The sequence below is a fragment of the Carlito syrichta genome, unplaced genomic scaffold (genome assembly GCF_000164805.1).
Source record: "Carlito syrichta isolate Samal-C Ts95f unplaced genomic scaffold, Tarsius_syrichta-2.0.1 Scaffold288361, whole genome shotgun sequence".
Classification (NCBI taxonomy): domain Eukaryota; kingdom Metazoa; phylum Chordata; class Mammalia; order Primates; family Tarsiidae; genus Carlito; species Carlito syrichta.
The window spans coordinates 49,763-75,720 of NW_007232457.1; the positions used below are offsets into that span (position 1 = coordinate 49,763).

Sequence of the window (25,958 nt, forward strand, 5' to 3'; positions counted from 1 at the left end):
GAAGCGGCCACTGCACTCCAGTCTGGGCGACAGAGTGAGACTCCAATTAAAAAAAAAAAACCAAACAAACCAGCCTGTGTCCCTTCTGCATCCCAGTGGTTCTCAGTCTTGAGCATCCATCAGAGGAGCTCACTGAAATACAGACTCTTGGGCCTCCTCTCTAGGGACTCTAATTCTGTAGGTCTGAGATGGGCAAGACATTTAGAACAAATTCTCGCGTGATGCTGATGCTGCTTCTCTATCCCCTGCCATAGCTCCTGTCCTCATTCCTCCCCTCCCCCCACCTCTCCTTTCCTTTTTCAGCACTTAACAATTCTCTTCAGTATGTTATATAACCATTTCATTTCTTGATATTCCATATGAGGCTGCCTTAACACCCACGACTCTCCAGTGCCCAGAACAGTGCTGGGTACACAATAGCTGCCCAATAAACACTCGCTGAAGGACTTAAGAGGGGCTCCTCCCACCGTCCCTGGTTCTCAAGAGCACTATTGCCAACAGCCTCCCCTCCCCCCACCTGTCTCCTGCGTCTCATCGCACTCGGTGGCCTGGCTCTCGTTAATGTAGATGCTTCCATTGCGAATCAGCCACACGACCCCGCTCAGCAGCTGCACAAATGGATTCTCGGTGTCCAGGACCTCCTCCTCCGACAGGTACCTGGGCACGGGCAAGGCATGAGGCTCACTCACCAGCAAGAGCAGCAGCAGGAGTGGGCTTCTCCTCCACCTGCCTCAGCCTGGCTGCTTGGTCCCTCTGTCTCCTGCCCCAGAAGTGTCTGGGCCTGAGTGTGGCTGGGGCATTTTACAGCCCTGGGAATCTCCCTGTTGTCACAATTGAAGCCAGCAGGGTTCTAACATGCCCCACATACCTTTGTAAACTGTAGATGTTTTGTTTGGTTGAAACAACCACCCTACAACAGATCTCATCCTTTTATGGCCCTCAATCTCCAGGCCCTCAACCCAGTCTATCACATGAGACCTGTCACAGTCTCTTCACTGGCCTCCTTGCTTCTACTCTGACTCCTCCTACCTAGTCTCCAAGCGGGATTACAGCAAGCTTTTAAAAAGTCACATAATTTTAAATAACCCAAATAATCAGTCTTGTCATCCTCTGACACTCTGCTCCTATTTCATTCTTCACAAACACACCAAGCCCCCCTGCACCTCTGAGCCTTTGCACTTGCTGTTCCTTCTGACCAGAATACTCTCCTTCCAGTTCTGACTGATAGGGCTTGTAGGGGGATGGGAGAGGAGGTTGTAGTTAAAACAACTCATCATGTGAACCTCACAAACTGAGCACAGAGCTGCAATGCCCCAAAAGCTAACACTCTGCTCTAACAGCGTCCTGTTACTAATTGCCTTACTGCCAACATCTGATTTCCCGACTGCATCCCAAAGCTATGTGACTGGTAACTGCTTGGTATGACTGTAAGTGTTTGCTTTTCTAAGGCTGCATTTCAGAGACAGTGATTAACAACATCCTGATAGGGACTGGTTTAGTGTGAACATCTGCCCTTCAGGGCCGTGGGACCAGCAGCACCCAACAGTGCCGACACTTGCATCTCGAGGCCAGGCCACCGCTCAAACTCCCTAAACTGCTTCTTGGAGTCAGATAAGCCTCGACTGGAGTTTTATAAGGGGCCTGCAAGAGAACAAAGCTGCTGGTTCTTCTTTAGGGCCAGCCTTTCTTTCCTTTCCCTCTAATTAATTTTCTTTAATCACTCGTCTTACACTGACCTTGGCTGATTTGTGATTAATCTTCAAGTCTCATCTCAGAGGTCACATTCTCAGACAGTCCTGTTCCTGATCATTCTCCCTAAAATCAACACTATTTAAGACGAGTTTACCCGGTTCATTGCCTCACGGCTCACACAACAATCAGACTTTCTCTTTATCATTTACCTGGCTTTTGTTTATTTTCCTAGTAATGGGGACGTCCGTTAAGATAGACTTTATGTGTTTGTTCACTGCCATATTCTCGGGGCGCACGCACATTGCCTGACACAAACAAGTGCTCAGTCATACCAGATGATGAACAAACTCTTTAAGGACGGTATTAACTATCCCCATTCCGCAGATGAGGAAACGTAGGCTCAGCTTCATTAAGCGACTTGCACACGGCGGCGCAGCTACAACCCACATCTCAGGCCCTCTGCCCTCGACAGCACGGGGGCTCTCTGCCTCCTCACCCGGTGACCAGGGTCCCGTCGCGGCGGATCCCGAACTGCGCGTTCTGCAGCCCCCCGGAGCTGCTCACCCGCCGCTGGTCGCTCACCACGTTCCCCAGGCACTCGCCCGTGTCCATGCGGAAGAAGCCACCGTTCTGGGCGACGCGGCAGCCGGCCGCCCGCACAGTCTCCTCCACCGTGGCTCGGCGCCTAGCCGCGCAGCCGCCGGGCCCGCCGGGCTCCAGCACCGAGAAGGCGCGCAGGGGCGCCGCGGCCCGCGTCAGGTGGCCGGCCACCGCGCGCTCCCCGAAGTGCGACACGAAGGTGCGCACGGCCAGGCCGCCGGCGACGGGGGTCGCAAGGGGCGGGGCCCAGCTCTCGTGCTCGCGGCTGCCGGCGCGCACCCGCGTGCAGTCCCGGGGCCGCCGTGCGCGCGCGCGGGGGTAGGGCAGCAGCAGATCGTCGTCGCGGGAGGCCCTGCGGGGACGGGGCGGCCGTGAGCGCGGAAGGCAGGGGACCCCCGAGCCGGGCTCGCCCCAGGAGTGGCACTCACCCCGAGCCGAGGCCGCCGGACGCCTCCCCGAGGATGCCGAGCAGCGCAAGCAGGAAGAGAAGCCAGCGGTCCGTGGAGGCCGCCATGTTGGACACGGGCTCCGGTCACGTGGGCTCTCCCCACGTGATTCAAGACCGCCGGTAGCTGCTTTTCAGCTTCAGCTGAAGTGTCTGCGCTGCTTCCGGACATCGTGAGGGCTTCCCTCCACTTTGCTGAGTTTTGGCGGCGGGTTGGGGACTGAGTTTGGGCGGAGGGTGTTGGTCACTTTTTATCTCGACGTAAGTTCAAACCTCTAGAAAGTTGCAAGGATGGCATGAAGAGCCCCCGAATATTTTTACCAATTTTTTAGGTTTGACTCATTTGCTTTATAATTTGTGTTTTAGTCATACACTTTTTAAATTTCTTTGAGTTGGAGTCTCACTCTGTCGCCCAGGCTGGAGTGCAGTGGCACACTCACGGCCATCCCAGTGTCGACCTGCTGGGCACTGGTGATCCTTCCGCCTCAGCCTTACAAGTAGCCAGAACTACAGGCGTGCACTACCACGCCCGGCTAATTTTTAAATTTTATTGTAGAGGCTAGGTCTTGCCAAGTTGTCCGGGCTGGTCTCGAACCCGTACACTTTTTTTTCCCCTGAACTAATTGCAACCAAGTTGCAGACATGCTCCCATACTCCAGTACTTTACTATGTATCTTGTAAGAACAAAGCATTTCCTTAACCACAGGACATTTCCCGTAGATGAAGTTCTTTGTTGTGATCCCAGTTCACTTTCACGTTTTACCAAGTGTCCTATAATGTCCTTATAGCTATACCTTCCTTCCCCCACAATCTAGGACTTGCACTTGGTTGTCATGTCTCTTTGATATCCCTTAGTATGGGAGGCTTCTTCAGCCTCTTTATCTTGTGTGACTTTGAGATTTTTGAAGACAGGCGGTCCAGCTACATAATTTGTGGAACTTAGTGAAAAATGAAAATGTGGGGACCCAGGCTGAGGAAGAAGGATCACCTGAGCCCAGCAGGTCGAGGCTGTGGTGGCTATAAGCGTGCCACTGCACTCCAGCCTGGGCAACAATTGAGACTGACTCCAAAAAAAAAGAAAAAGAAAGAAAGAAAAAAAATGGGGGACCCCTTGCTGGGAAAAAAAACCCAAAAAAACTATTAAGAATTTCAGGGCCAGACTTGGTGGCTCGGCCTGTAATCCCAGCACTTTGGGAGGCTGAGGCAAGTGGATTGCCTGAGTCGGTGAGTTCGAGATCAGTCTGGGCAACTTGGCGAGACCTTATCTCTATAATAAATAAAAAATTAGCCGGGTGTGCCTGTAGTTCCAGCTACTTGGAAGGCTGAGGTGGAAGGATCACTGGAGCCCAGCAGGTCCATGCTGGGGTGGCAATGAGTGTGCCATTGTACTCTGACCTGAGCAATAGAGTGAGACTCCAACTCAAAAAAAAAAAAAAAGAATTTCAGAATGGCGAGAACAAAGGGTTGAAACAAACCTGGACCCTTCTGAGTGGGCCCGTGAAACCGGTCCCAGTGCAAAAGCCAGTTTGTGGTGTGTGCCTCAGCCTCCTTTGAGAAGATCCTTGGCTCTGGGCCTCTCCTCACTGGGTACTGTCCATGGTTAGAAGGTGTTTTGATGTCAGAGTGATGCTTGGGTCACCCCAAGAGCCCGGCAAGTCCAGTCAGCCTGGTGTGGCAGGTATGGGGGCGCCATGGGTACGGGGGTCAGGCCACCCTCTTTCTGTCTACAGTCAGCAGCACCATTAGGGCTAGAACCCAGGCCCATCTTTGAGCCACTGTTCCTTGGAGCCAGTGCATGAGCAGGGTCAGGGACCTGGGTAGGAGAGTGTCCCCCCAAATTAATGTTCTCTGAATCTCAGTATGTGGCCTTATTTGGAACTCAGATTTTTGCAGATGTAATTAGTTAAGATGAGGCCATGCTGGAATAGAGTAGGCCCAAAACCCATCTGCCTGGTGTCCTTACAGTAGACAGAGGCCTTGTGGAGACAGGTGGAGAGTTGAGTGATGTCGCCACAAGCCATGGATCATGAAAGACTGTCAGCAGCCACCTGGGCTAGGGGAGGGACATGAACAGATTCCTCTCTTGCACTTTCAGAGAGAGCAGGCCCATCTGACACCTCACTTTTGCAAATGAATACTGTCAGGGACCTCAAATGTATCCTCAGGAGTGGCTGTGGTGCTCAGAGTTGACCTCAGTTGAGATGACTGCTCCACTCAGGGGCTTAAATGACCTGGTCTGATGCAGACATATTGATGTAGAGGGATTGTGTCTTTCTGATCTTTGCATCAGACTGCTAAAAATAACCAGTAAAGGACCCCAGGCCTGCCACTCACTCTCTGCCTCCGGAAGTCCTATCAGAAGGCCATATTCTGCAGGAAGGGCTCCGGGCCAAAGTGAAATAAACAGTAAGCCCTGGAGGGTTTATTTTTTTTTTAAGTTTTATTGAGATATAATGTACGTGCCATACCATTCCACTGTTTTACATGTAGGATACAATGATTTTTAGTCAATATACAGCGATATCCCAGCATCACTGTCACCCAGTTGTGGGACATTTTTTTCATCCCCAAAAGTTCTGTCTTTCTATTAAATGTCTGGAAAAGATGAATCTAGAGAGACAGCAGATTAGCGGTAGCCTGGGTCAGGGGTGGCAGCAGGGAGGGACTGCAGGCACCAGGGTTTCAAGCTGGGTGAGAGTTCAGCCCTGCCACCTCCCCTGTGAGTACCCTGTCCACGTGCTCACGTGACATCATCCACATCTGGTCAACTTCAAGCATTTGTCCTGAAGGCACTCCTTCTGCTCCTGGTCAGCTTCTTCATGCATTTAGCAGACTGACTGAGAGTGCTAAGCTCCACCGGGGCAGGAAATATAGCAAGTATGTTTGTATTTCCTCCCCTAACTTTATTTTCTTTTTTAACTTTTTTTAGTAATGGCCTCACTCTGTCACCCAGGCTGGAGTACAGTGGCACAATCTTAGCTCACTGCAACCTTGAACTCCTGGACTCAAGAGATCCTTCCACCCCAGCCTCCTGGGTAGCTGGGACTACAGGCACACACCACTGTGCCCAGCTAGCTTTTGTATGTTATTTTTTTTGTAGAGATGTGGGGGAGGGTCCTTGCTATATTACCCAGGCTGATCTTGTACTCCTGGCCTCAAGCAGTCTTCTCACCTCAGCCTTCCAAAGTGCTGAGGTTACAGGCATGAGCCACCATGCCTGGCCTGGAAGTCATTTTCATAGAACCCTTTTAGCAGTGTTTTATAGCCAGGATCAATTTCTTCTGTCCACATTATGTACAGAGAATATTATGTAAAGTGCTGGGAGGGCATTTAAATTATCCCGAAACCTGGCCTTGAAGTTTCGAGGGGCAGGGATTCTGTCATGGCCTCTATGTCTGATTGGTGGCCCCCACATTCAGCTGGGCACATTTGCGTCCCCTTCATCTCATATGGATGTGAGGGGTGGGGGCAGGCTGGACACGAGGCTCAACGATGCTCATAGCCCAAGGTCTCTGCCACCAGCTATGACTTGGACAAAACATCGTCAGGTACCTCTTTTTTCTTTGTTTTTCTATTCAATTCCACAAACATTTAAAATCACTTTTATGTTCCAGGCTGTGTAGTAGGTGCCGGGCACAGGAAGAAGAGCAAGACGTCATTCATGCCCTACAGTAGTTCACAATCTGATCACAGAACTGACAAGCCCAGGCTGGGCATGGTGGCTCATACCTGTAATCCCAGCACTGTGGGAGGCCAAGACAAGAGAAATGCTTGAGCCCAGGAGTTTGAGACCAGCCTAGGAAACATAACAAGACCTGGTCTCTACAAAAAATAAAAATGAAAAATTAACCAGGCACGGGATCACTTGAGCCCAGGAGGTCAGGTCTGCAGTGAGCCGCGATCACACCACTGCACTCCAACTTCAGTGACGGTGTAAGACCCCAACTCAGAAAAAACAAAGAATTGACAAGCCCACAAACAAAACTAGAAGGAGGTACTCCAGGAGCAGTGGAGTGCAAGAGATGGGGAAGTAGGTGGGAGGAAGAGAGGAGGCTTCCTTGGAGAGTCTTAAGGAATAAATCAGACAACCAAATTGGAGGTTTGGGTAACTTGGGTAACCTGGATGGAAGAAAGAGAATAGGGGAGGCCCTGGCAGAGCGAGGGACCCGGTGCGGTGGTGCCAAGTCCGTTTTCCTGCCTTGGTGTTGGACGTGAGAGGCTCGTCTCTGAGAGATGGGGAGCTGGAAGTGGCGGGAGGGGGTAAGTGAACAGGCCTGGTGTGCATTCACCCACGCCCTCCCCTTGCCTCCCCCCAGCCCTAATTCCAGGAAACTGCTCTGCAGTCCTGCTCTCACAGTGACTCAGGCCAGAGTGACCTGGCAGAGGAAGTCTTAACTCATTCCTTTTTCCTGTGTTTTCTTTCTCTCTCTCCCTCTCTCCCTCTCTCCCTCTCCTCTCTCCTCTCTCTCCTCCCCTCCCCTCCCCTCTCCTTTTTTAACTCTGGCAGCGGCGCGTAGGCGGTACTGTTTTGGTCCCACAAGCCGCCTGCAGGGTAGTATGCCAACTGCGACCCACGTCCTCCCGGAGCTTCATTTTATATTAAAGGGTGGTAGTTTGCCGGGCAATGTGGTACACGCCTGTCATCTCAGCACTTTGGGAGGTGGAGGTAAGAGGATTACCTGAGCACAGGGGTTCAAGACCACCCTGGGCAACTTGGTGAGACGTCGTCTCTATAATAAATTAAAAAAAAAATTAGCCTGGTGTGGAGGTACACACCTGTGGTTCCAGCTACTTGGAAGGCTGAGGAGGAAGGATCGCCTGAGCCCAGCAGGTCAAGGCTGTGGTGGCTGTGAGTGTGCCACTGTACTCCAGCCTAGGTGACAGAGTAAGGCTCCTACTCAAAAAAAAAAAAAAAAAAAAAAAAAAAGAGGAGCATGGCGGCTGTCCCTACCATTCATACCTACCAAGGAGAGGTTTTTGTTTTTTAAGAGACAGGGTCTGCTACATTGCCCAGGCTGGTCTTGAAGCCCTGGCCTTAAGCAACCCTCCAGCCGTAGCCTCCCACAGTGCTGAGATTACATGTGTGAGCCACTCTACCTGGTCAAACTCAAACTTTTTTTGAGACACAGGATCTTGCTATGTCACCCAGGCTGGTCTTGAACTCCTGGCCTCAAGTGATCCTCTAACCTTAGCCTCCCAAACTGTTGAGATTATAGGTGGAAGCTACTGCAGCTAGCTCAAGGAGACATTTTTATCCTCATGTGGCCTGTGACCACCTGCATGGACACTTGTTAGACATACAGATTCCCAGGCCCTGCCCTGGGAGGTCCTTGGCCAGACTCCAGCTGAATGCCCTTGGAATTCGCCCCAAGAGACTCTGCTGCTCCCTGGAGTTGAGCACTGCTGTGTCCCTGGGCCTGCCACCTCCCCTGGCACACGGCAGCCCCTCAATAGACATTTCATTCATTCAATTCATGCAACTAATATCCCTTGATGCCCACTGCCCTAGACACTGAGGGATGGCAGTGAGCAAAACAAAGTCCTTGTGATGCTTTGATTCAGGTGATAGCCATGAACAAGTGTGTGCACGTGCTGGGTGGTCAGATGATACTCTGAAGAGGGACAGAGCCGGGCCAGAAGCCTGTGACCCCAGGGACATGCTTTTCTTGGTAATAGAGAGGCAATATCTTTATAGGTTTTTTTTTTGTTTTTTTTTTTACATCAGGTTCTCACTCTGTCCCCCAGGCTGGAGTGCAGTGGCCATGATCACAGCTTATCACAGCCTCGACCTCCTGGGCTCAGGCCGTCCTTCCACCTCAGCCTTCTGAGTAGCTGGGACTGCAGGCACATGCCACCATGCCTGACTAATTTTTAAATTATTTTTATAGAGACGAGGTCTTGCTCTGTTGCCCAGGCTGGTCTTGAACTCTGGGCTCAAGCAGTCCTTCTGCCTCAGCCTCCCAAAGTGCTGGGATTGCAGGCATGAGCCACTTTGTACCTGGCTAGCAATGCCTTTCTGATAAGGGGCATCTCAGCCAAGACTGGGAGGAAGGTGGAGTGAGAGCCAGGTGGATATTGGGGGAGAGCATTACAGAAAGACAGGAGAGCCTTACAAGGGGCCTGAGCTCTGTGTAGCTGGATACTTTTGTTGAGTGGATATGTTCCTGGGAGTCTGGGATATGGTTTCAGGCCGAGGATGTTCTTTTCATCGGTCATTTAAAGAGGACAGGGCTGTGAACCAGTCAGAACAGGTCGCCTGCTTCCATGGGTCTGGCTGGCTGTTGCTGAGCCTGGAGGAACTCCTTGATGCAGGTGCTGCATTTGTTTGCTGGGGCTGCTCTGACAAAGCACAGCAGCAGTGTATTGTCTCTCCTGGAGGACGAAGTCCAAGGTCAAGGCATGCCGGGAGGGAGAAGCTGTCTTTGCCTCTTGCCTGGGCCTTGCTTACCATCCCTGGTGTTTCTCGGCTTGTAGAAGCCTCACGCCATCTCTGCCTCCGTCTTCCCGTGGCCTTCTCCTTGGGTGTGTGTCTGTGTCCAAATGTCTCCTTTCTTAAGGACACCAGTCATAGTGGATTCGGGGTCTCTCTAGTATGACCTTGTCTTAACTAATTCCATCTGCAATGACCCTGTTTTCAAACATAGTCACGTTCTGAGGTGCTGAGGGTAAGGACTTCAACCCATGAATTTTGGGGGGATACAGTTCAGCCCATAACAGGCACCAAGGTCTCTTTAGAGAAGTTGAGGAGGGTGTGAAGGGAAGGGACATTATTTTTACCTCTGCACTTGGATTATCAAGGCCACTGCCCCAGTGTTGAGGCAGGGTGTTCTTTTTTTTTTTTAAGTTGGAGTCTCACTCCTCCTCCCAGGCTGGAGTGCCGTGGCACACACGCTCACGGCCACCCCAGTATCAACCTGCTGGGCTCCGGCGATCCTTCCGCCTCAGCCTTTCAAGTAGCTGGAACTACAGGCATGCGCTACCATGCTCAGCTATTTTTTAATTTTATTGTAGAGACAAGGTCTTGTCAAGTTGCCCGGGCTGGTCTCGAACAAGCAGGCTCAGGCAGTCCACTTGCCTCAGCCTCCCAAAGTGCTGGGATTACAGGCTGAGCCAGCGAGCCTGGCCTAGGTGTCCTCTTTATCTGCCGCCTGATGTTACGCACGTCTTGACCTCAGTGAGCATCAGTGTTTCCTGGGAGCTTGTTCAACATACACATTCCCAGGCCCCTCCCAGTCTGCCGAATGGAGGCCTGGGACTCTGCATGCCCATCATGGTGATTCTGATGCAGGCAGCTACAAGCCTCGGGTTGGGAAACTCTTCTAGGGAAGTAATGAGCAGTGATGGGTAGAAATGACCGTATTCCGGATTCAAGTGCTAGTCTGGGTGCAGCAGCTCACACCTGTAATCCTAACACTTTGGGAGGCTGAGGCAGGAGGATTCCTTGAGGCCAGGAGTTTGAGATCAGCCTGAGCAACAAAGCAAGACCTTGTTTCTACAAAAAGCAGAAAAATTAGCTGAGTGTGGTGACATGGCCTATAGTCCCAGCTACTTGGGAGGCTGAGGCGGGAGGTCTGAGCCCAGCAGGTTGAGATCGTGGTGAGCCCTGATTGCACCACCAGAGCATGGGTGACAAGGAGACCCTGCCTCTACAAACAAAACAAGAAAGGAAGATCCCATGTCTACATCCTGTTAAGTGCCCGCGGGATTCCTCTTCAGTGAGGAGAAGCTGAGGTCCGGTGAGGGGGAGGTGGAAGGGTTGAGAAGCCTCCGTGTTCAGTGCCCACAACGACAGAGCTCCAAGTAACCATGCTGATCCATCAGGGCTTGTCTTGGTGTGTTTCCTTCCCGCTCCATTTTGCATTAGGATTCTCTTTTCTTGAAAGTGACTTGTCAGCTCAGGCTCCTCCTCTGTCATTTCACCCCACGGGTTGGTAGCTTGAACCTTCTGCAACGCAACTGTGTTGGGCTCCAGGGGCTAATCCACCTCTAGATCAGGAAGGTTGGAGGAGGCACAATCTCCCCTAATCTATTCCTATGCAGCCGACTTCTCTCATGGTGGTGTGCCTGTTTTGGTACATTTTTGTTTGTGAGACAATGTGGAAGAAATCCCTGGAGCATACGTAGTGCCAAGTGGGTATTAAATTCTGGTCCCTGGCTCCCCAGCAAAGCAGCAACCTCAGAAGCAAGTCAGAGTCTCAGCGAGTTCCAGGAAGGTCCCTCTGGGCCAGACAATGTGAGAGGGCTTGTGGGAAAGCATCTAGGGAACAGCAGCAGTGGATTAGATCAGGACGATTGCTTCCTGAAGGAAGGAGCTAATAGAACCCTCCTCTTCCACCACCAGTCTGCTCAGCTGGGCACAGAAGCAGCAAGAGATTTTTGGTTTTTTCTTTTTGAGCTGGGATCTCACTCTGTTGCCCAGGCTGGATTACAGGGGCATGATCACAGCTCATGATGGCCTCAACCTCTCGGGCTCAGGCAATCCTTTCACCTAAGCCTTCCGAGCGGTTGGGACTACAGGCCTGTACTGCCGCATCCAGCTAATTTTTTGATTTTTTTTTTTTTGTAGAGACAAGGTCTCGCTATGTTGCCTAGGTTGGTCTTGAGCTCCTGGGCTCAAGCAATCCTCTCACCTTGGCCTCCCACAGTGCTGAGATTACAGGCGCAAGCCGCCGCGCCCAACCTAGCAAGGGGTATTTTAATTTAGACGCTCAGATGTGACTCAGTCCCCACATAAGGTGATCAGTAGCTGTGTTCTATCTTGAGGTGAAGCACGATGCTTTGCTTAACAGGTCTTGCAGCCCAGGACCAGCTGGCATTTGGGGTCTCCACCCCACGTCTTGCACACACAGCCTGCCATCAGCTCCACAAGCAGCACCCTGGCCCTCACGGGGTTCCAGAAGTTCTTTCTCAAATCTCTGTTGGCGGCAACACTTCAACCAACGCGTCTAGACATATTCACGCTGAGTCAGAGCACGAGGGAAGAACTGGGAGCCAGAGTGAGAAAAACTGAGAGGAGAAATGGTGATGAGTCAGCAGCCCCTTCTGGCTGCTTCCAGGGGAAACTTCCCCTCACCTCCTCCCCACGCCTCAATTAATGTCACATTTGACATCATCACCTTGTGGACACAGGAACACTCACCTGGTTCTTACAGTCACAGGCACTGTTTTCAGTACTCCGCAAACATAATCCTTCCAGCAGCAGACGTATCATTGAGGTAGAGGCTATTGTTATCCCAATTTACTGATGAGATGTCTGAGTCCCAGAGAAGTTAGTGACTTCGCTCAAGGACACAGAGAACTAGGATTTGAATTCAGGCAGCCAGGGCACAGAATCACACAGTCACAGTGATGACGTTTTACAAAGGCAGTGTGGCACAGAGACATGGGATATAAAGATGAGTTTGGGTTGCCTTTCGTGGTTATCTCTTTATTTTTTTTTTAGAGACAGAGTCTTGCTCTGTTGCCCAGGCTGGAGTGTGATGGCATGATCATAGCTCACTGCAGCCTCTACCTCCCGAATGCAAATGATCCTCCTGTCTTAGTCTCCTGAGTAGCTGGGGCTACAGTCACCTGCCATCTGGCTATTTTTTACAATTTTTTGTAGCAACAGGGTCTTGCTATGTTGTTCAGGCTTGTTTTGAACTCCTGGTCTTAAGCAATCCTCCTGCCTCGGCCTCCCAGAGTGCTGGGATTGTAGGCATGAGCCACCACACCCGGCCCCACGGTCAACTCTCGAGTCCCAGCTCATGACTGGAACTCTTTTCTTTGCTTCTCCCACTGGGAAAACGGCAATGCTTGACATCTGAACTGCCTTTGAGACGCCAGTTTAAAGGTCTCTTTAGAATTCGTATTGATTGGAATTGGAGACTGGAAACAGAGCTTAGAGGTTGTCCAAGGTTGTTCTCAAGGCTGAGAAACAAGACTCAACTCCATGTCAACTGCACTCTTAAGTTTATTCATCTGTGCACATCTGGGTCCTCCCTGGGTCTCATCCACCCACCTGGGTCCTGCCTACTGGGGTTTTCAAGCAACCCGAGCTGGTGCAGCTGGGCCACTTCGCCCATCCCTTTCTTTAGTTTCCTCCTCCCAGGTGGTGACCCAGGACCCTGAGACCTAGGGAGAAAGGACCAAAGGGGTCTGTTCATCTTCCAGAGAGCAGGCACAAGAGCATCTGTCTCAGCGGCGTGGAGGTGGCAGTGTGGATGGATGCTGCTGTCTGCTTGCAGGGGGGTATTCTGCCAGGATGTAGAGGAAGCCACCCAGGGCTGCCACTGCTGTAGCCGTGTTATGGGAGGAACAGCCATCTGGAGGAGAGAGCCCCCATTAGTGCCAGATGGTGGCAGCCTTGACACTCTATTTAACACAGTTCCTTTGTGAATGCTATCTCATCCTTGCCAACTTGCAGGGTACTGTGTGGACACTTCGGTGGCCCCTTGGGTCCCCAAAGCTGAGCTGGGCACCCATCCACCAGCTGCTGGGAGTGTTGGCTGCTAAGAGCTCCCTCCTCCACCTGGCTGGAGCTTCCTCATCTGGGAGGTGTGCCCCTCCTAAGGGACTTACTAACGCAGGGACACAAAGCCCCACCTTATCTCAGGGGGATGACTCTGGGGTGCCATTTACACTCTGAACTATCCCCCTCCAATCCCCATGTGGGGTCTGATCTCAGGCCACATCCTTGTCCAATTCCCCCCTTAGCCTGCTCCCTGGATGCACCAGAATCCCATCATCTCAGGCCCTGAATAAGACCTTAGATAGGGAAACTGAGGCACAGGTCATCAAGATGAGCTCCTGGGCCTGGTGACTGCACAGCTCATTTCTTGACCCTGAAAGCACCTCTCATAGCTGCCTTAGCCAGTCCAGTCCATGTGAACTCACACCTCACAGAGTCAGAGTCTCGGGCTTAAGCCTCTCCCCCTTGGACAATGTCTTTTGTTCTCTGAGCTCAAGGTGGGCTGCACACCTTTAGCCTCTTCACCCAGTTTGTCATGGGAGGGAGCCATGACGACTTTCCTTCCTACTCAAAGCCTCTGAGAAGGGAAAGACCCCAGCCATTCCCTTGGTGGGAGAGGGAATGCAGATTTCTTTTCTTTTTGTTTTTGAATTGGAGTCTCCCTTTGTTGCCCAGGCAGGAGTGCAGTGGCATGCTCATGGCTGCCCCAGCATTGACCTGCTAGGCTCCATTGATCCTTCCAAGTAGCTGGAACTATAGGCGCACACGATGACGGCAGGTTAATTTTTTGTTTATTGTAGAGATGAGGTCTTTCCAAGTTACCCAGGCTGGTCTTGAACCTGCGGACTCAGGCAATCCACTCACCTCGGCCTCCCAAATTACTGGGATTACAGGCTGAGCCCAGCCGAGAATGCATATTTCGAGATGCCAAGTTACTTACCCTCGCAGTTCACGCCTTTTGGTGCCCCCTCATCACTGATCAGTTTTAGCCCCCAACAGTTTGGTGCCTATTTTACAGATGAGGTTGAGTGACTCCCACGGGGAGTAAAGGGTGGAAGTCAGATTCAAACCCAGAGAGCCTGACCTCAAACCCTGAGCTCCTAGTTTCTGCTGGCGGCCTCCTGCTCCGTGAGGGTATGTCTTAAGGGCAGGAACAACATGCCGCACCTGGCAGACTTCTAGGCTGCTGGTCAACCTGAAGCAGCCCCAGGAGAGGCCTCAGGCTCTGGGCTTCCTGCGGCCCCCACTCTGGCCCTAGGAATAGTCCTCATGCCCAGGGAGTGAGGAGCAGATTCCTGTTCCCACCGCCCACAGCCCCAGCCTGCTCTGCACCAGGAAGGCCAAGCCTGGCAGGGCCTCTGCTGATCTCCTGGGAACTTCGCTGCCCTCCCACATGTGGCCTTTGGTGGCAGCTACCAAAATGGACCATTGCATTTGTGCCTCCACTGGCCTCTCCTGTCCACCTGCAGGGAGATGATAAGGCCACGGTGCAGTTGATGGAGAGATGCTTAGTTACTCGAGTCATTTAGCAGTGTGCGCTGGGTGTCTCCTCTGTGAGCTGGCTATTCCACCTCCCTTCCTGCTTTTCCCGGTAGTTATTTTTTATTAATGAGAAGTTGAAATAAAAGTTCTCCCTCCCTCCCACATTATTTCTTGCTTTTCTTCCCTTCCCAACAGTTATATCCTCTTCTCAGTTCCTCTGCATTGGTGGGCTGGCCATTCAACTTAGCATCACAACCAGGGGCACTATTCATAATGACTCTAGGACAACAGGTGAACACTGGGCCATGTGGCCACCATGACCGTTCTAGTCACTTGTCCATTGGCCTCTCCTTGTTCCATACCCCACCACACGATTCCCTCCAAACTCCATTTTCCAGGCTGCCTTGACCTCCACCTTCTGGGTCGACTGGACCAACAGGTACAGAGCATGTTTCTCCTCTCCTCCTTATCTCCTCCATGTCCAACTTCTGTATGCTCTGCTGGTGCCACCTCTTCCTCCTCTCATCCCTCAGCTCTAGAGAGGGAGGGTAGTGGCTTTCTACAGTGATTAATCTCCAGGTTTTATCACCTCTTCTGTGTTTAGGTCTTCTGACACCTCTGAGACAAGTTCCCTAGATTAAGTTCTTTCTGTGGAGGTTCCTGGCATAGGTTCTATTTTCCTGACCAGACCTCAACTGGGAAAGGTCATTTTTGTAATTTTCAACAACACTCTGAAACTTCTCTTTTACACTCCCTTAACTAGAGACAATATCTCTGGACTCCTCACTTTCTTTCTTTCTTTTTTTTTTTTTGAGTTGGAGTCTCACTCTGTTGCCCAGACTGGAGTGCAGTGGCTCCCGGCCACCGCAGCCTCGACCTGCTGGGCTCCGGCGATCCTTCCGCCTCAGCCTTCTGAGTCACCGGAATTACAGGTGCGCGCTACCACGTCTGGCTAATTTTTTGATTTATTGTGAGCAGGTGGGTCTCGAACCCGCGGGCTCAGGCAATCCACTCACCTCAGCCTCCCAAAGGCGCGGGATTACAGGCTGAGCCACCGAGCCTGGCTGACTCCTCACTTTCTAAGAGGAGGCCATCAGAGATGCCTCCCCTTCCCTTCACCTTCCAAACATGAAGACCCTCTGATACGTGTCTCTCAATGACACCAGAGGTCTTTTTCACACTGAGGGCAGCCTCAGTATAGAAGAGAATGAACAGACGCAGGTCTTTGTTTTGCTAGGGTGTCTCTGTTCAATGCCAAGACGGTCTCTTGGGTATTTTCATTACCTGTAAATTGTTTTTCACGCCTCTTCACTCTCCTCAAAAGATGCCGTTGGTATTGAATAGCTTTAGATGATTCTTCATCTTCAGCATCTGGGAGAAGAGCAAAAGGTGAACTTCTCAAGATAGGTTTATAAATGTGACTCATGAAACCTCTCCCGCCTCACAACACTTCAAGCACTTCAGGTCTTATTTTGAACCTCGAGGCTATCTCAGAGGTTTCCTCCTGCACTGGTCTGCAGCTCCTTCCACATGGTCTAGGTTTGTCATCTACAGGATGATTTCTCAAATGGTGGCTGCCAAACACCCACCGTCATAAGCAAAACCTGAGGGAAATCATCACCCACAGACTGGTCTTACAAGAAATGCTCAAGGAAACCCTACATCTGTAAGCAAAAAGGCAATGATCACTATCATGAAAACACAAAAAAGTTCAAAGCTCCCTGGTAAAACAGATACATAAAGGAGAAAGAGAAAATGATCAAATCCATCACCAGAGAAAACCTGGGCAAGGTAACAAGGCAATGTTGATCGCGGCGCTATGCACAGTAGCCACGATACAGAATCAACCCCGGAGTCCATCAGTAGATGAATAGATAAAGAAAACGTGGTATATTCACTACAGAAGACTCTGTAGCCGGAAAAAGAATGACATTCTGCCATTGACGGAAACATGGAGGGAACTGGAGGACGTTATGTTAAGTGAAATAAGCCAGACACGGAAAGAGAAATTCTGATATTTTCACTCCTATATGGAAGCAAAAAAAGTTGATGTCATAGAAGCAGAGAGTCAAATAATGGCTACTGATGTGGGGAGGGGGACAGGAAGGGAAGTGACCAGAGGTTGGTTAACAGATACGAAATGACAGTGAGACCGAGGGATAAGTCCTAGTGTTCTATAGCACAACAGGGGGACTAGAATTAACAGCAACTTATTGTATATTTGCAAATAGCTAGAGGAGCACATTTTGAATGTTCCCAACAGAAAGAGATGATACATGTTGGGGTAATGAATATGCTCATTACCTTGACTTGATCATTATACATTGTATACCTGTATGAAAATATCACACTCTACCCCACAAATATGTGAAATTAGTGTATGTCTACTTAAAAAAATAATAAAAGGAAAAAATATGCAAGTTCCACAGCCTTACCCCGACCTGCTGACTCAATGGATCTGGAGCCTAAGAATCTTCAATTTAAGGTTGGGTGCAGTGGCTCACACCTATAATCCCACTAATTTGGGAGGCCGAGGTGAGAGGATTGCCTGAGACCAGGGGTTCGAGACCAGCCTGAGCAACTTGGTGAGACCTCATCTTTACAATAAATTAAAAAATTAGCCGGTCATGGTGGCATGTGCCTGTAGTTCTAGCTACTTGGAAGGCTGAGGTGGAAGGATTGCCTGAGCCCAGCAGGTTGAGGCTGCAGTGGCTGTGAGTGTGCCACTGCCCTCCAGCATGGTCAAAGAGTGAGACTCTAACATAAATAAATAAATAAGTAAAACAGACTATTTAGCTGAGTGCAGTGGCTCATGCCTGTAATTCCAGCACTTTTAGGAGGCTGAGGTGGGAGGATCATTTGAGGCCAGGAGTTTGAGACCAGCCTGGGCAACAAAGCAACACCCTGTCTCTACAAAATAATTTTTAAAAATTAGCTGGGTACAGTGGCGCACACCTGTAGTCCCAGCTAATTGGGAGGCTGAGGTGGAAGGACCGCTTGGGCCCAGGAGTTGGAGGCTGCAGTGAGCTGCAGTCACACCAGTGTACTCCAGCGTGGGGGACAGAGCGAGACCCTGTCTCAAAACAAACACACAAACAAACAAGGTAGATGCTCAGAACATCCTTGCTGAATGAATGGACTTGTTAATGCAAGTCTGAGGGGCCAACATCTTCCAACGAGACATCTCCTGTCTCACAGAGACGGGGCCATTTCCCTTGTGTGCGTGTCTGCGTATGAGTGCAAACACCTTACAAAGCTGTCTCAGCACCCCCGACACCAAAGCCCCACTTCCCCACCTGTCCAAGAAACCCAGCCCCCCTTGACACCCTCTCCCAGCTTGAGCAGGAGCACAGCTCACCAGGCTCCCCGAAGCATCCTTTCTGCTTTTTCTGCCAGCTGAGAATGGCCTCCAGCCACCGGAGCTTGTAGAAGTCGGAGAAGCCGCCCATTCCACAGAACATGACTGGAAGCAAAGACGGGGTCCTCTGCAGGCCTTCCACTCAGGCTCATCTCCTCCCACTCCCCAGGGCTGGAGGGAGGCCACCTGAGTCTCTGCCTTGGCAACTGGGGACTCCCAGGCCTGTCCCACCTCCCTCTCAGGGTCCCTGTCCCACCTCCCTCTCAGGGCTCAAAAGTCAGAGTCGGGGGAGAGATTTGGACTCCCTGCCCCAGGCCAGGGAGTCACTGCCCAGGCCTCCCTTTCTGCCTCCTCTCTAAGGCTTTGCAGGTCTGTGTACCAGTCAGCTGGTCAGCCTGTCTGTCCAGAGTTCCATGACTGGGTCAGCCTTTGGATAAAATACAGGATGCCCAGGTACCTTCGAGTGTTTTGGGTTTCTTTTGAGTTGGGATGTCACTCTGTCGCCTAGGCTGGAGTTCAGTGTCATGCTCATGGCTCACCGCAGCCTCAACCTCCTGGGCTCAGGTGATCCTCCCATCTCAGCCTCCTGAGTAGCTAGGACTTCAGGTGTGTGCCACCACGTCCAGCTACTTTTTTTGATTTTTTTATAGAGATGAGGTCTTGTTATGTTGTGTAGGCCAGTCTCGAACTCCTGGGGGCAGGCAATCCTCCAGCCTTGGCCTCCCAGAGTGCTGGAATTACAGGCATGAGCCACCACACCCAGCACATTTAAATTTTTGAATACAATTTTCAAACAATAAGTAAAATTTTTTAGTATAAGTATATCCCACACAATACTTGGGCTACACTTATACTACAAATGTATTTATTGCTTATCTGAAGTTCAGATTTAACCGAACACCCTGTATTTTTACTTGCATAATCTGGTAACCCTGTGTGTGGTGGGGAGGGGCAGGGGCGCCTGCTCCTTTGTCCCAAGGGCAGAATGCCAGGCGCACTGTTTTCCATGAAGATGTCCCGGGTGGGGTAGACATAGCCTATGGCCTCGGCTCTTCGATTTAGGTCCATCATGTTAGCGCAGAAAACGCGGATGTGGTGCTGGCTCTGGCGGAATGGTCCCTTCGTGCAGCCCTTCTGGGGGACAAACACCCGGAAACAAGAAGGTCGGGGGTGCAGAAGACAGACAGACACTCTGTTATGGACAAGTCTTGCAGTTCTGAGATGGTCTGGCAAGGGGCTACCTTTGAGGCAAGTCTTTCTTCCTTTTTCTGGGATTTCTTCCCCACCCCCAGCCTATTGAAGGTGAGTTCGAGTTCTGATTACGCCTCTCAGGAGCTGTGTGACCTTGGCCCACTAAATTAAACTTTCTGAGCCTCAAGTATTTTTGGTGGAAAGGACAAGGCCATGGTCACTAGGAGCTGCATTAGAGGGATCTCCCGTGAGTGGATGATACAGCTAGATGTGCCCAGGTGAGACCCGCCACACCAGGAGGTCTCTACACCCACAGGTGGGGTGGACGCACAATAACAGGGACTAACCCTGTGGCCACTTCAGGGCTACACAGAGTGGGTGGTGGACTGGGCTGGCCACTACCCCACACTGCGAGAGGAGAACAGAGTTGAGGACAGGTCAGAACGCACAGCTATCTGTCTTTCCAGTCCTTTCCTCCTCACCCTCCACGGCTATATAACCACTCAGTTACCAGCAGGTTGGCAGGCTACTCCCTCCTCCTTCCTGAAGCCCCAGGTATGAACTGGAGAAGCTGCTGATGGTCCCACCATGAGCCCTTTTCACCTCTCCCTCCCTTCACTGGGCACTCACCATTCTGGCCCAGAGGAAGAACAGCAGCTGGTGGGACAAGCAGTAGCCTGAGCAGCCGGGCTTGGTCATGAGGCTCGCGCAGGCATCCGAGGGCTCGCAGGGCTGGCTGCTGTGGGTCCTGGAGGAGCAGTGGTTCCAGGCGGTTAAGGTAGTGCCCCCTCCCCGCCCTGCATCTCCCGGATCATGATTTTCCCACTAGTTGTAGGTTCCAGGCACCCAGCTGGGTACAGGGGTCGCCAAAGCACAGGTGTTCCCTACTCAACTGGCGAAATCTAGCACTACTGGCACGGGGAGAGGTTGCTGGGGCTGGGGGAGCTTCTTGGGCCTCGCTTGCCCCTCAGAAAAGCAGGGACCTCTCTCTGGGGCACCGCCCATCACAGCCCAACCGTGTCCTGCCCCAACAACTCTCTAGGGCACCTTCCCAGCCACTCATGGCCCAGGCCACTCATGGCCCAGCCACTCATGGCCCAGGCCACTCATGGCCCAGCCACTCATGGCCCAGGCCACTCATGGTCCCAGCCACTCATGGCCCAGGCACCTTCCCCCGCACTCATGGCCCGCCCTGGGCCCCGCACTCAGGCCGGCCCTGGGCCTCGCACCAAGCCCTCGCAGCCGTGGTGATCCGCACAAGACTCAGGTCTGCCTTCCCGGACCCACAGCCCCGCCGGGGACAGGCCCGTGACACAAACGTAAACTATGTCTGTGGCTGCAGGGGGTGCTGGGAGAGCCCATCTCGGAGTCTGCCAGGAGCATGGGGTGAGGAAGGCTCCCAGAGGCAGAAGCTGGCTGACCCTGCAGGGCGGGCAAGGTAAGGAGCTGGTGCTTTTGAGGCTGAAAAGAGCCCTAGGGACCGAATCCAAAGCTCTGGGAACCCGGAAGGACGAGGAGTTGAGGGCTTTGTCCTGGGATCCGTGGGAGGCAAGGAAGTTCTGTCCCAGAGGTGGCGCCTTCAGGCCCAGGCATGGGGCTGGGGGTATGGGTGGGTGAGTGGGACGGCCCTGGGCGCAGGATTGGGGAGGATGTAGGGAGTGGCCTGGGTGGGGACGGCATTCTGGGTGGGGGGACCACCCAGGTGGGAGAGGGGCAGCCTGGGTGCAAGGATCTGGCTAGGGTGTGAGACCCGGGAGTCAGGGGGCACTGACAAGAGGGGCAACCCTGGTGGGTGTGCATGGCAGTGCCCGAGGCTCCCTTGGGATTGCATGCGGGTTTGCACAGCCCTTGGCTTCCTTGGGGTTTGGGGGGCGAGCACGTTTGGCTCTCAGAGCGGCCGGGTGCAGGACCCACCCAGTTCCCAGCAGCTGCACCAGGCACGTGTCGCTGCTCTCCTCTGAGAAGGAGTCCTGGGCCTCGAACGTGGGGTACACCAAGGAGGCATTGGTGAGGCTCCAGGCGTGCGGGAGCTTCCAGAAGCCGGGCTGCAGGGTAGGCTGGAACTCTGGCGAAGAAGAGGGGGTGGGATGCGGGGGTGACCCAGAAGAAGCCCCCTTCCACGTCCTTCTCCTGGGTCCAGGGGCTCCAGCAGAGGAACTGGGTGTCCCTGACCTCCCACATACTCAGGTACTGCCCCCAGCTCTAAGCCCTGTTTGCTGGTCCAGAATTGGATTTGAAACACTCAAGAATCTCCTTTTCCTAAAAAATCCCATCTCCCCCCTAATCAATAGGAAGCTCCAGATATACAGAAAGTGTTAGTAGGCTGGACCTGGTCCTTGGGAGGCCAAGGTGGGGGGATTGCTTGAGCCCAGGAGTTTGAGACCAGCACTGGCAACATAGTGAGACCTTGTCTCCGCAAAAAAACTTTAAAATTAGCTGGGAGTGGTGGCACGTGCCACTAGTCCTAGCTATTTGGGAGGATTGCCTGAGACCAGGAGATTGAGGTTGCACTGCACTCCAACCTGGACAACAGAGTGAGACCCTATCTCTAAAAAACAAAAAATGAGTACACTCCCTTGGCTTGGTGAGAAAGTGGCTCTTACAGAAAGACACCTGGCCATGGGGCTTCTTTAGGATGACATAGGGTAGGAAGGTGTCAGAACCAGGCCTGGGAGAGGGCGGGACCTCAGAGGTCCGGAGGCAGACCTGTGCTGGGAAGAGCTGGGGTACGGTCACCTGTACCTGGCTGCTCTGTTTGCCTGAAGTGTGGCCTGGGTGGTGATCTCCCTGCTCACACCCCATATGAGGGGAACCGGGAGCTGGGCAGACAAGGTTGGACCCCCACGAAGGGCTGGTTATCTGTGACTCCCTTCCCCGGGAACAGCTCAGACCAGGCTTATCGGTTGGAGCCCTTGCAAAGCGTCAGGCATGGCTGGTGGAGAGAGATTCGGCATTATAAGGCACAGGACAGAGGCTAGTAAGACGCTCATGTTGGCTGTGCAAAGGGTCCAGTGGCCTTTTCGACAGTCCCACCCCCGGGACAGACTAGCCCCTCCGCCCTGGTCTAGGATGAAGGCCTGAGCTGGGGCTGAGCTGGACACATGAGGGGAGACACGCCGCTTTCTCACCCCTCTGCGCAGTGGGGAGAGGTCGCTCATATCCAAGGTCAAGGATGGCTGCATGTTCTCAGGGTCCCCCTGCGCAGCCGGTCACAGACTGTCCCGACCCGCCTTACCCCAAGGGAAACCCACGCTGGGTTATTTCAGGGACTATCCCCTGAGGCTGCGTCCCTGAAGAGACAGGAGGCCACCCCACGTGCTTACCTCTCAGGTACTCGGGGTCACTCTGCCTAAGGTAGAAAAGGGACTGTTGGATGAGCGCCTCTAGCTTCGCGGCCAGTGTCCCCACGCGCATGCCCAGCGGCTGCAGCAGGGTGTCCTGGGCCCATTCCTCCTGGACACTCCTGAGATGCTCTGGGGAAAGCAGAGGGTGCTCATGTCGCCATCTGACCACGCATTTGGACAGGAAAAAGCATCCTAGTCCCAATGCTTGCTGGGACCCTCTCTGCCTTCCCAGCCCACTAGGGGTGAGGATTTGCAGAGCTGATTGCAGCTAGGCCTGTGTGGGCTGATCTGGATGATGGGGGTGCGGGTCTGAGTGGTAGGAGGGTGGCTAGGAGCTTGGTCTCCGGAGGGTAGCCTGGGTTCAGATCTTGACTCTAATGCTTTCTTGTCGGGTGACCAGAGAAAGTAATTTGATTTCTCTCCAACTGTAAAGTGGGGATAATGACAGTCCTTCCTTCTCAGAGGGGGGCTGTAAGTATGAAATGAGCTAGGTGCAGAGAGGACTTAGTGTTATCCATCGTGCAAAGGAAGCCGTGAGCAAAGTTTAGCCATTAGCGTTACTTAAGGAGACAGGGTCTGCTGTAGGGAGGAAAAGGAGGGAGGGACTCAAGTTGCCTCAGTTTCCTCACCTGCGGAATGAGGAAAACAGAATACCCTTTGTAAGCTGCTTGGCCCATTACATGTGGCAGGTGCCCAGGGAGCCCCTAGCGCCTGTTTGCAAGGCCACATTTTGGCCTTTGTGGGTCCCTCCTTCATTAAAAAATGCATTAAAGGCCAGGCTCGGTGGCTTAGCCTGTAATCCCAGCACTTTGGGAAGCTGAGACGAGTGGATTGCCTGAGCCCGCGGGTTTGAGACCAGCCTGGACAACTTGGGGAGACCTCACCTCTACAATAGATAAAAAATTAGCCGGGCGCAGTAGCACACACCTGTAGTTCTGGCTACTTGGAAGGCTGAGGCGAAAGGATCACCAGAGCCTAGCAGGTAGACGCTGGAGTGGCCGTGCATGTGTCACGGCACTCCCACCAGAGCGATGGAGTGAGACTCCAACTCAAAAAAAAAAAAAAAGCATTAAAGATGCCATTGCACAACCGAGATGACATAAGGATGGACATAGTTATATTATATATGAAAACATTTTCTTCTACCCCAAAGTTTTTTTTTTTTCTTCTTCTGATGTAGAAAGAAATTAAAACATTTTGGGGCCAGGTGTGGGGTCCCATGCTTGTAATCCCAGTGCTTTGGGAGGCTGAGATGGAAGGATTGTGAGGCCAGGACTTGGAGACCAGCCTGGGCAACATAACAGGACCCCTGTCTCTATGAAAAACAAACAATTAGCCAGGTGTGGTAGTGCACACCTACAGGTCCCAGCTACTGAGGAGGTTGATGTGGGAGGATTGCCTGAGCCCAGGAGGTCGAGGCTTCAGTGAGCTGGGATCATGCCACTGCACTCCAGCCTGGGTGACAGAGCAAGACCCTACCTCAATAAATAAATAAATAAGTAAATACCTGGCCGGCTCGGTGGCTTACCCTGTAATCTCGCACTTTGGGAGGCTGAGGTGAGTGGATTGCCTGAGCCCGCAGGTTCGAGACCTGCCTGGGCAACTTGGCGAGACCTCATCTCTACAATAAATTAAAAAAATTAGCCGGTGTGGTAGCGCACGCCTGTAGTTCCAGCTACTTGGAAGGCTGAGGCGGAAGGATCTCGGAGCCCAGCAGGTCGAGGCTGCGGTGGCTGGGAGCAGCCACTGCACTCCAGTCTGGGTGACAGAGTGAGACTCCAACTCAAAAAAAAAAAAAAAAAAAAATTAGCCAGGCGTGGTAGCACGCGCCTGTAACTCCGGCTACTTGGAAGGCTGAGGCGGAAGGATCACCGGAGCCCAGCAGATCAAGGCTGCGGTGGCCGAGAGCGGCCACTGCACTCCAGTCTGGGTGACAGAGTGAGACTCCAACTCAAAAAAAAAAAAAAAAGTAAATACCAAAAAAGCCTTCACAAAAACTCCAAATCTCCCCTCCCCCACCCACAAAAACCACTCTCACGGGTCTCAAGAGCACTGTGGGCCCTCGGCAGTGCCCGCCATTCCTGCTGGGAAAGCTGGGCTGTGTGATGATGATGATGGTTCATTTCTGGAGGAGTTTTGAGGCCAGGCAGGGACTAGATGGAGACTCGGTATGTCTCGGGCTTCACCCCAGGCCTGGCCAGGAGGGGAGGGGTAGGATGCCCCTGGGGGCCGTGTATGGGAGAGGACTCCGGGAAGGCCACGAGACCACGAGGGCGCAGACCGGCCCAGGGTCCCTGCGGCGCTTGCATCCCGGTGGGGACTTGCTGGCGGGAGCTGTGCTGGCCACACAGGGAGGGTGATGGTGCAATGCCCACTACCCCACCTGGGGGTGGTGGCCCCGCCGGAGCCAGGCTGACACCAAGCCCGGGGTCTCTGTCACATGGGTGAGGTGGCCTGCGGGAGGGACCCACTGCAGCTCCCTGGGGGTGTGTGTGTGTTTGCCTTGGCCGGCCTCCAACCCCCTCCTCCAGGATCTTATATCTCTCAAAGCTAAACAAACACGAGGCTGTTTGCTCAGACTCTCCAGGTGGCTTTGGCTGGGTGTGGAGGAAGGGGGGCTGGAATCTGGTCTGTCTGTAGCAGCCCTCATGCAAGGGGAATGCCCACCCATCAATACCCCTACAAGGGCACGCTCTCTGCCTCCTTGTTTGCTGCAAGACTGGAAGGGATGTCACATAAATCCTCTCTTTCCAAGAAAATAACTATTTCCAACTATTTCCCCATGTTTCCATGAAATCCTTCCTACCTCCAAACATGTGACAGGCTCTCCCTAGAGCCAAGACAGGCTATTCTGGGGCCAGGAGTCCCCCAGGTCCCAGGCATGCAAAGCAGGACAGGGGACAGAGCTGAGAGCGGCTTTCCCAGGGGCCAGTCCAGGGGCACGGGGTCTCACCCACCTTCCAGCACCCGTGCCCCCACCATGCCGTCCAGGTTGATTTCCGGGAGCCGCTCCTCCAGGAAGAAGGCGGCTCTCTCCAGCGCAGACAGGATCTGGCCCGCGATAGTAGCCTTGCCCTCTGTGGTGTCCTGCCAGGGCAAGGAGGAGGGCCGCATCGGTGGCGGTGCGATCAGTACGAGAAAGAACGGCAGCCACAGGCTGGCCATGACTGGTCTCAGGCTCAGCGCAGGAGATCTGGCCCAGCCTGGGGCCCCGCACGGCCGCCTCCTGCCCCCTCCTCCCCCTCTTTCCCTGGCAGATCTGAAGACAGTGACCAGGCAGGGCTGCCCAGAAGCCTGGGGTGGCCTGGCAAGGGCTCTGGGAAGGGTGGCTGCAGGGGGCGGATGGCCAGGGGCCGTGGTCAGGCCAGTCCTGGGCATGGAGCCCGCTGGCCGCAG

At 52.9% G+C, this 25,958-nt stretch overlaps 2 protein-coding genes across 2 annotated transcripts in view; both read right to left on the reverse strand.

Moving 5' to 3' along the window:
* NAGPA (N-acetylglucosamine-1-phosphodiester alpha-N-acetylglucosaminidase) overlaps window positions 1-2,832 on the reverse strand; it is a 9,143-nt gene extending 6,311 nt beyond the window's left edge. The window contains exons 1-3 of the mRNA XM_008053670.1: window positions 2,721-2,832; window positions 2,189-2,644; window positions 518-657 (exon numbers count right to left, since the gene is read on the reverse strand). Of these exons, the coding sequence (XP_008051861.1) occupies window positions 518-657; window positions 2,189-2,644; window positions 2,721-2,806 (682 nt within the window). The 5' untranslated portion in view covers window positions 2,807-2,832. The remainder of the gene's footprint in view (window positions 1-517; window positions 658-2,188; window positions 2,645-2,720) is intronic.
* Window positions 2,833-12,816: 9,984 nt separating this feature from the next.
* On the reverse strand, window positions 12,817-25,730 carry CUNH16orf89 (chromosome unknown C16orf89 homolog). The gene is made up of 8 exons (XM_021710269.1): window positions 25,520-25,730; window positions 22,542-22,691; window positions 21,133-21,283; window positions 19,849-19,966; window positions 19,026-19,161; window positions 18,028-18,132; window positions 15,954-16,040; window positions 12,817-13,041 (listed from the first exon to the last, which is right to left on the reverse strand). The coding sequence occupies exons 1-8, from the start codon at window positions 25,725-25,727 to the stop codon at window positions 12,914-12,916; spliced, it is 1,083 nt and encodes a 360-aa protein (XP_021565944.1). The 5' UTR covers window positions 25,728-25,730; the 3' UTR covers window positions 12,817-12,913.
* Window positions 25,731-25,958: the final 228 nt, after the last annotated feature.

Coding starts and splice junctions, on each gene's coding strand:
- CUNH16orf89 (XM_021710269.1), bottom strand. CDS start 25,727: ATGGCCAGCCTGTGGCTGCCGTTCTTTCTCGTACTGATCGCACCGCCA. Junction 21,284..22,541: donor TGACCCCGAGTACCTGAGAG/GTAAGCACGTGG, acceptor CTTCTTCGCCAG/AGTTCCAGCCTACCCTGCAG. Junction 18,133..19,025: donor GGACATCTTCATGGAAAACA/GTGCGCCTGGCA, acceptor CTTTGCTTCCAG/TCATGTTCTGTGGAATGGGC.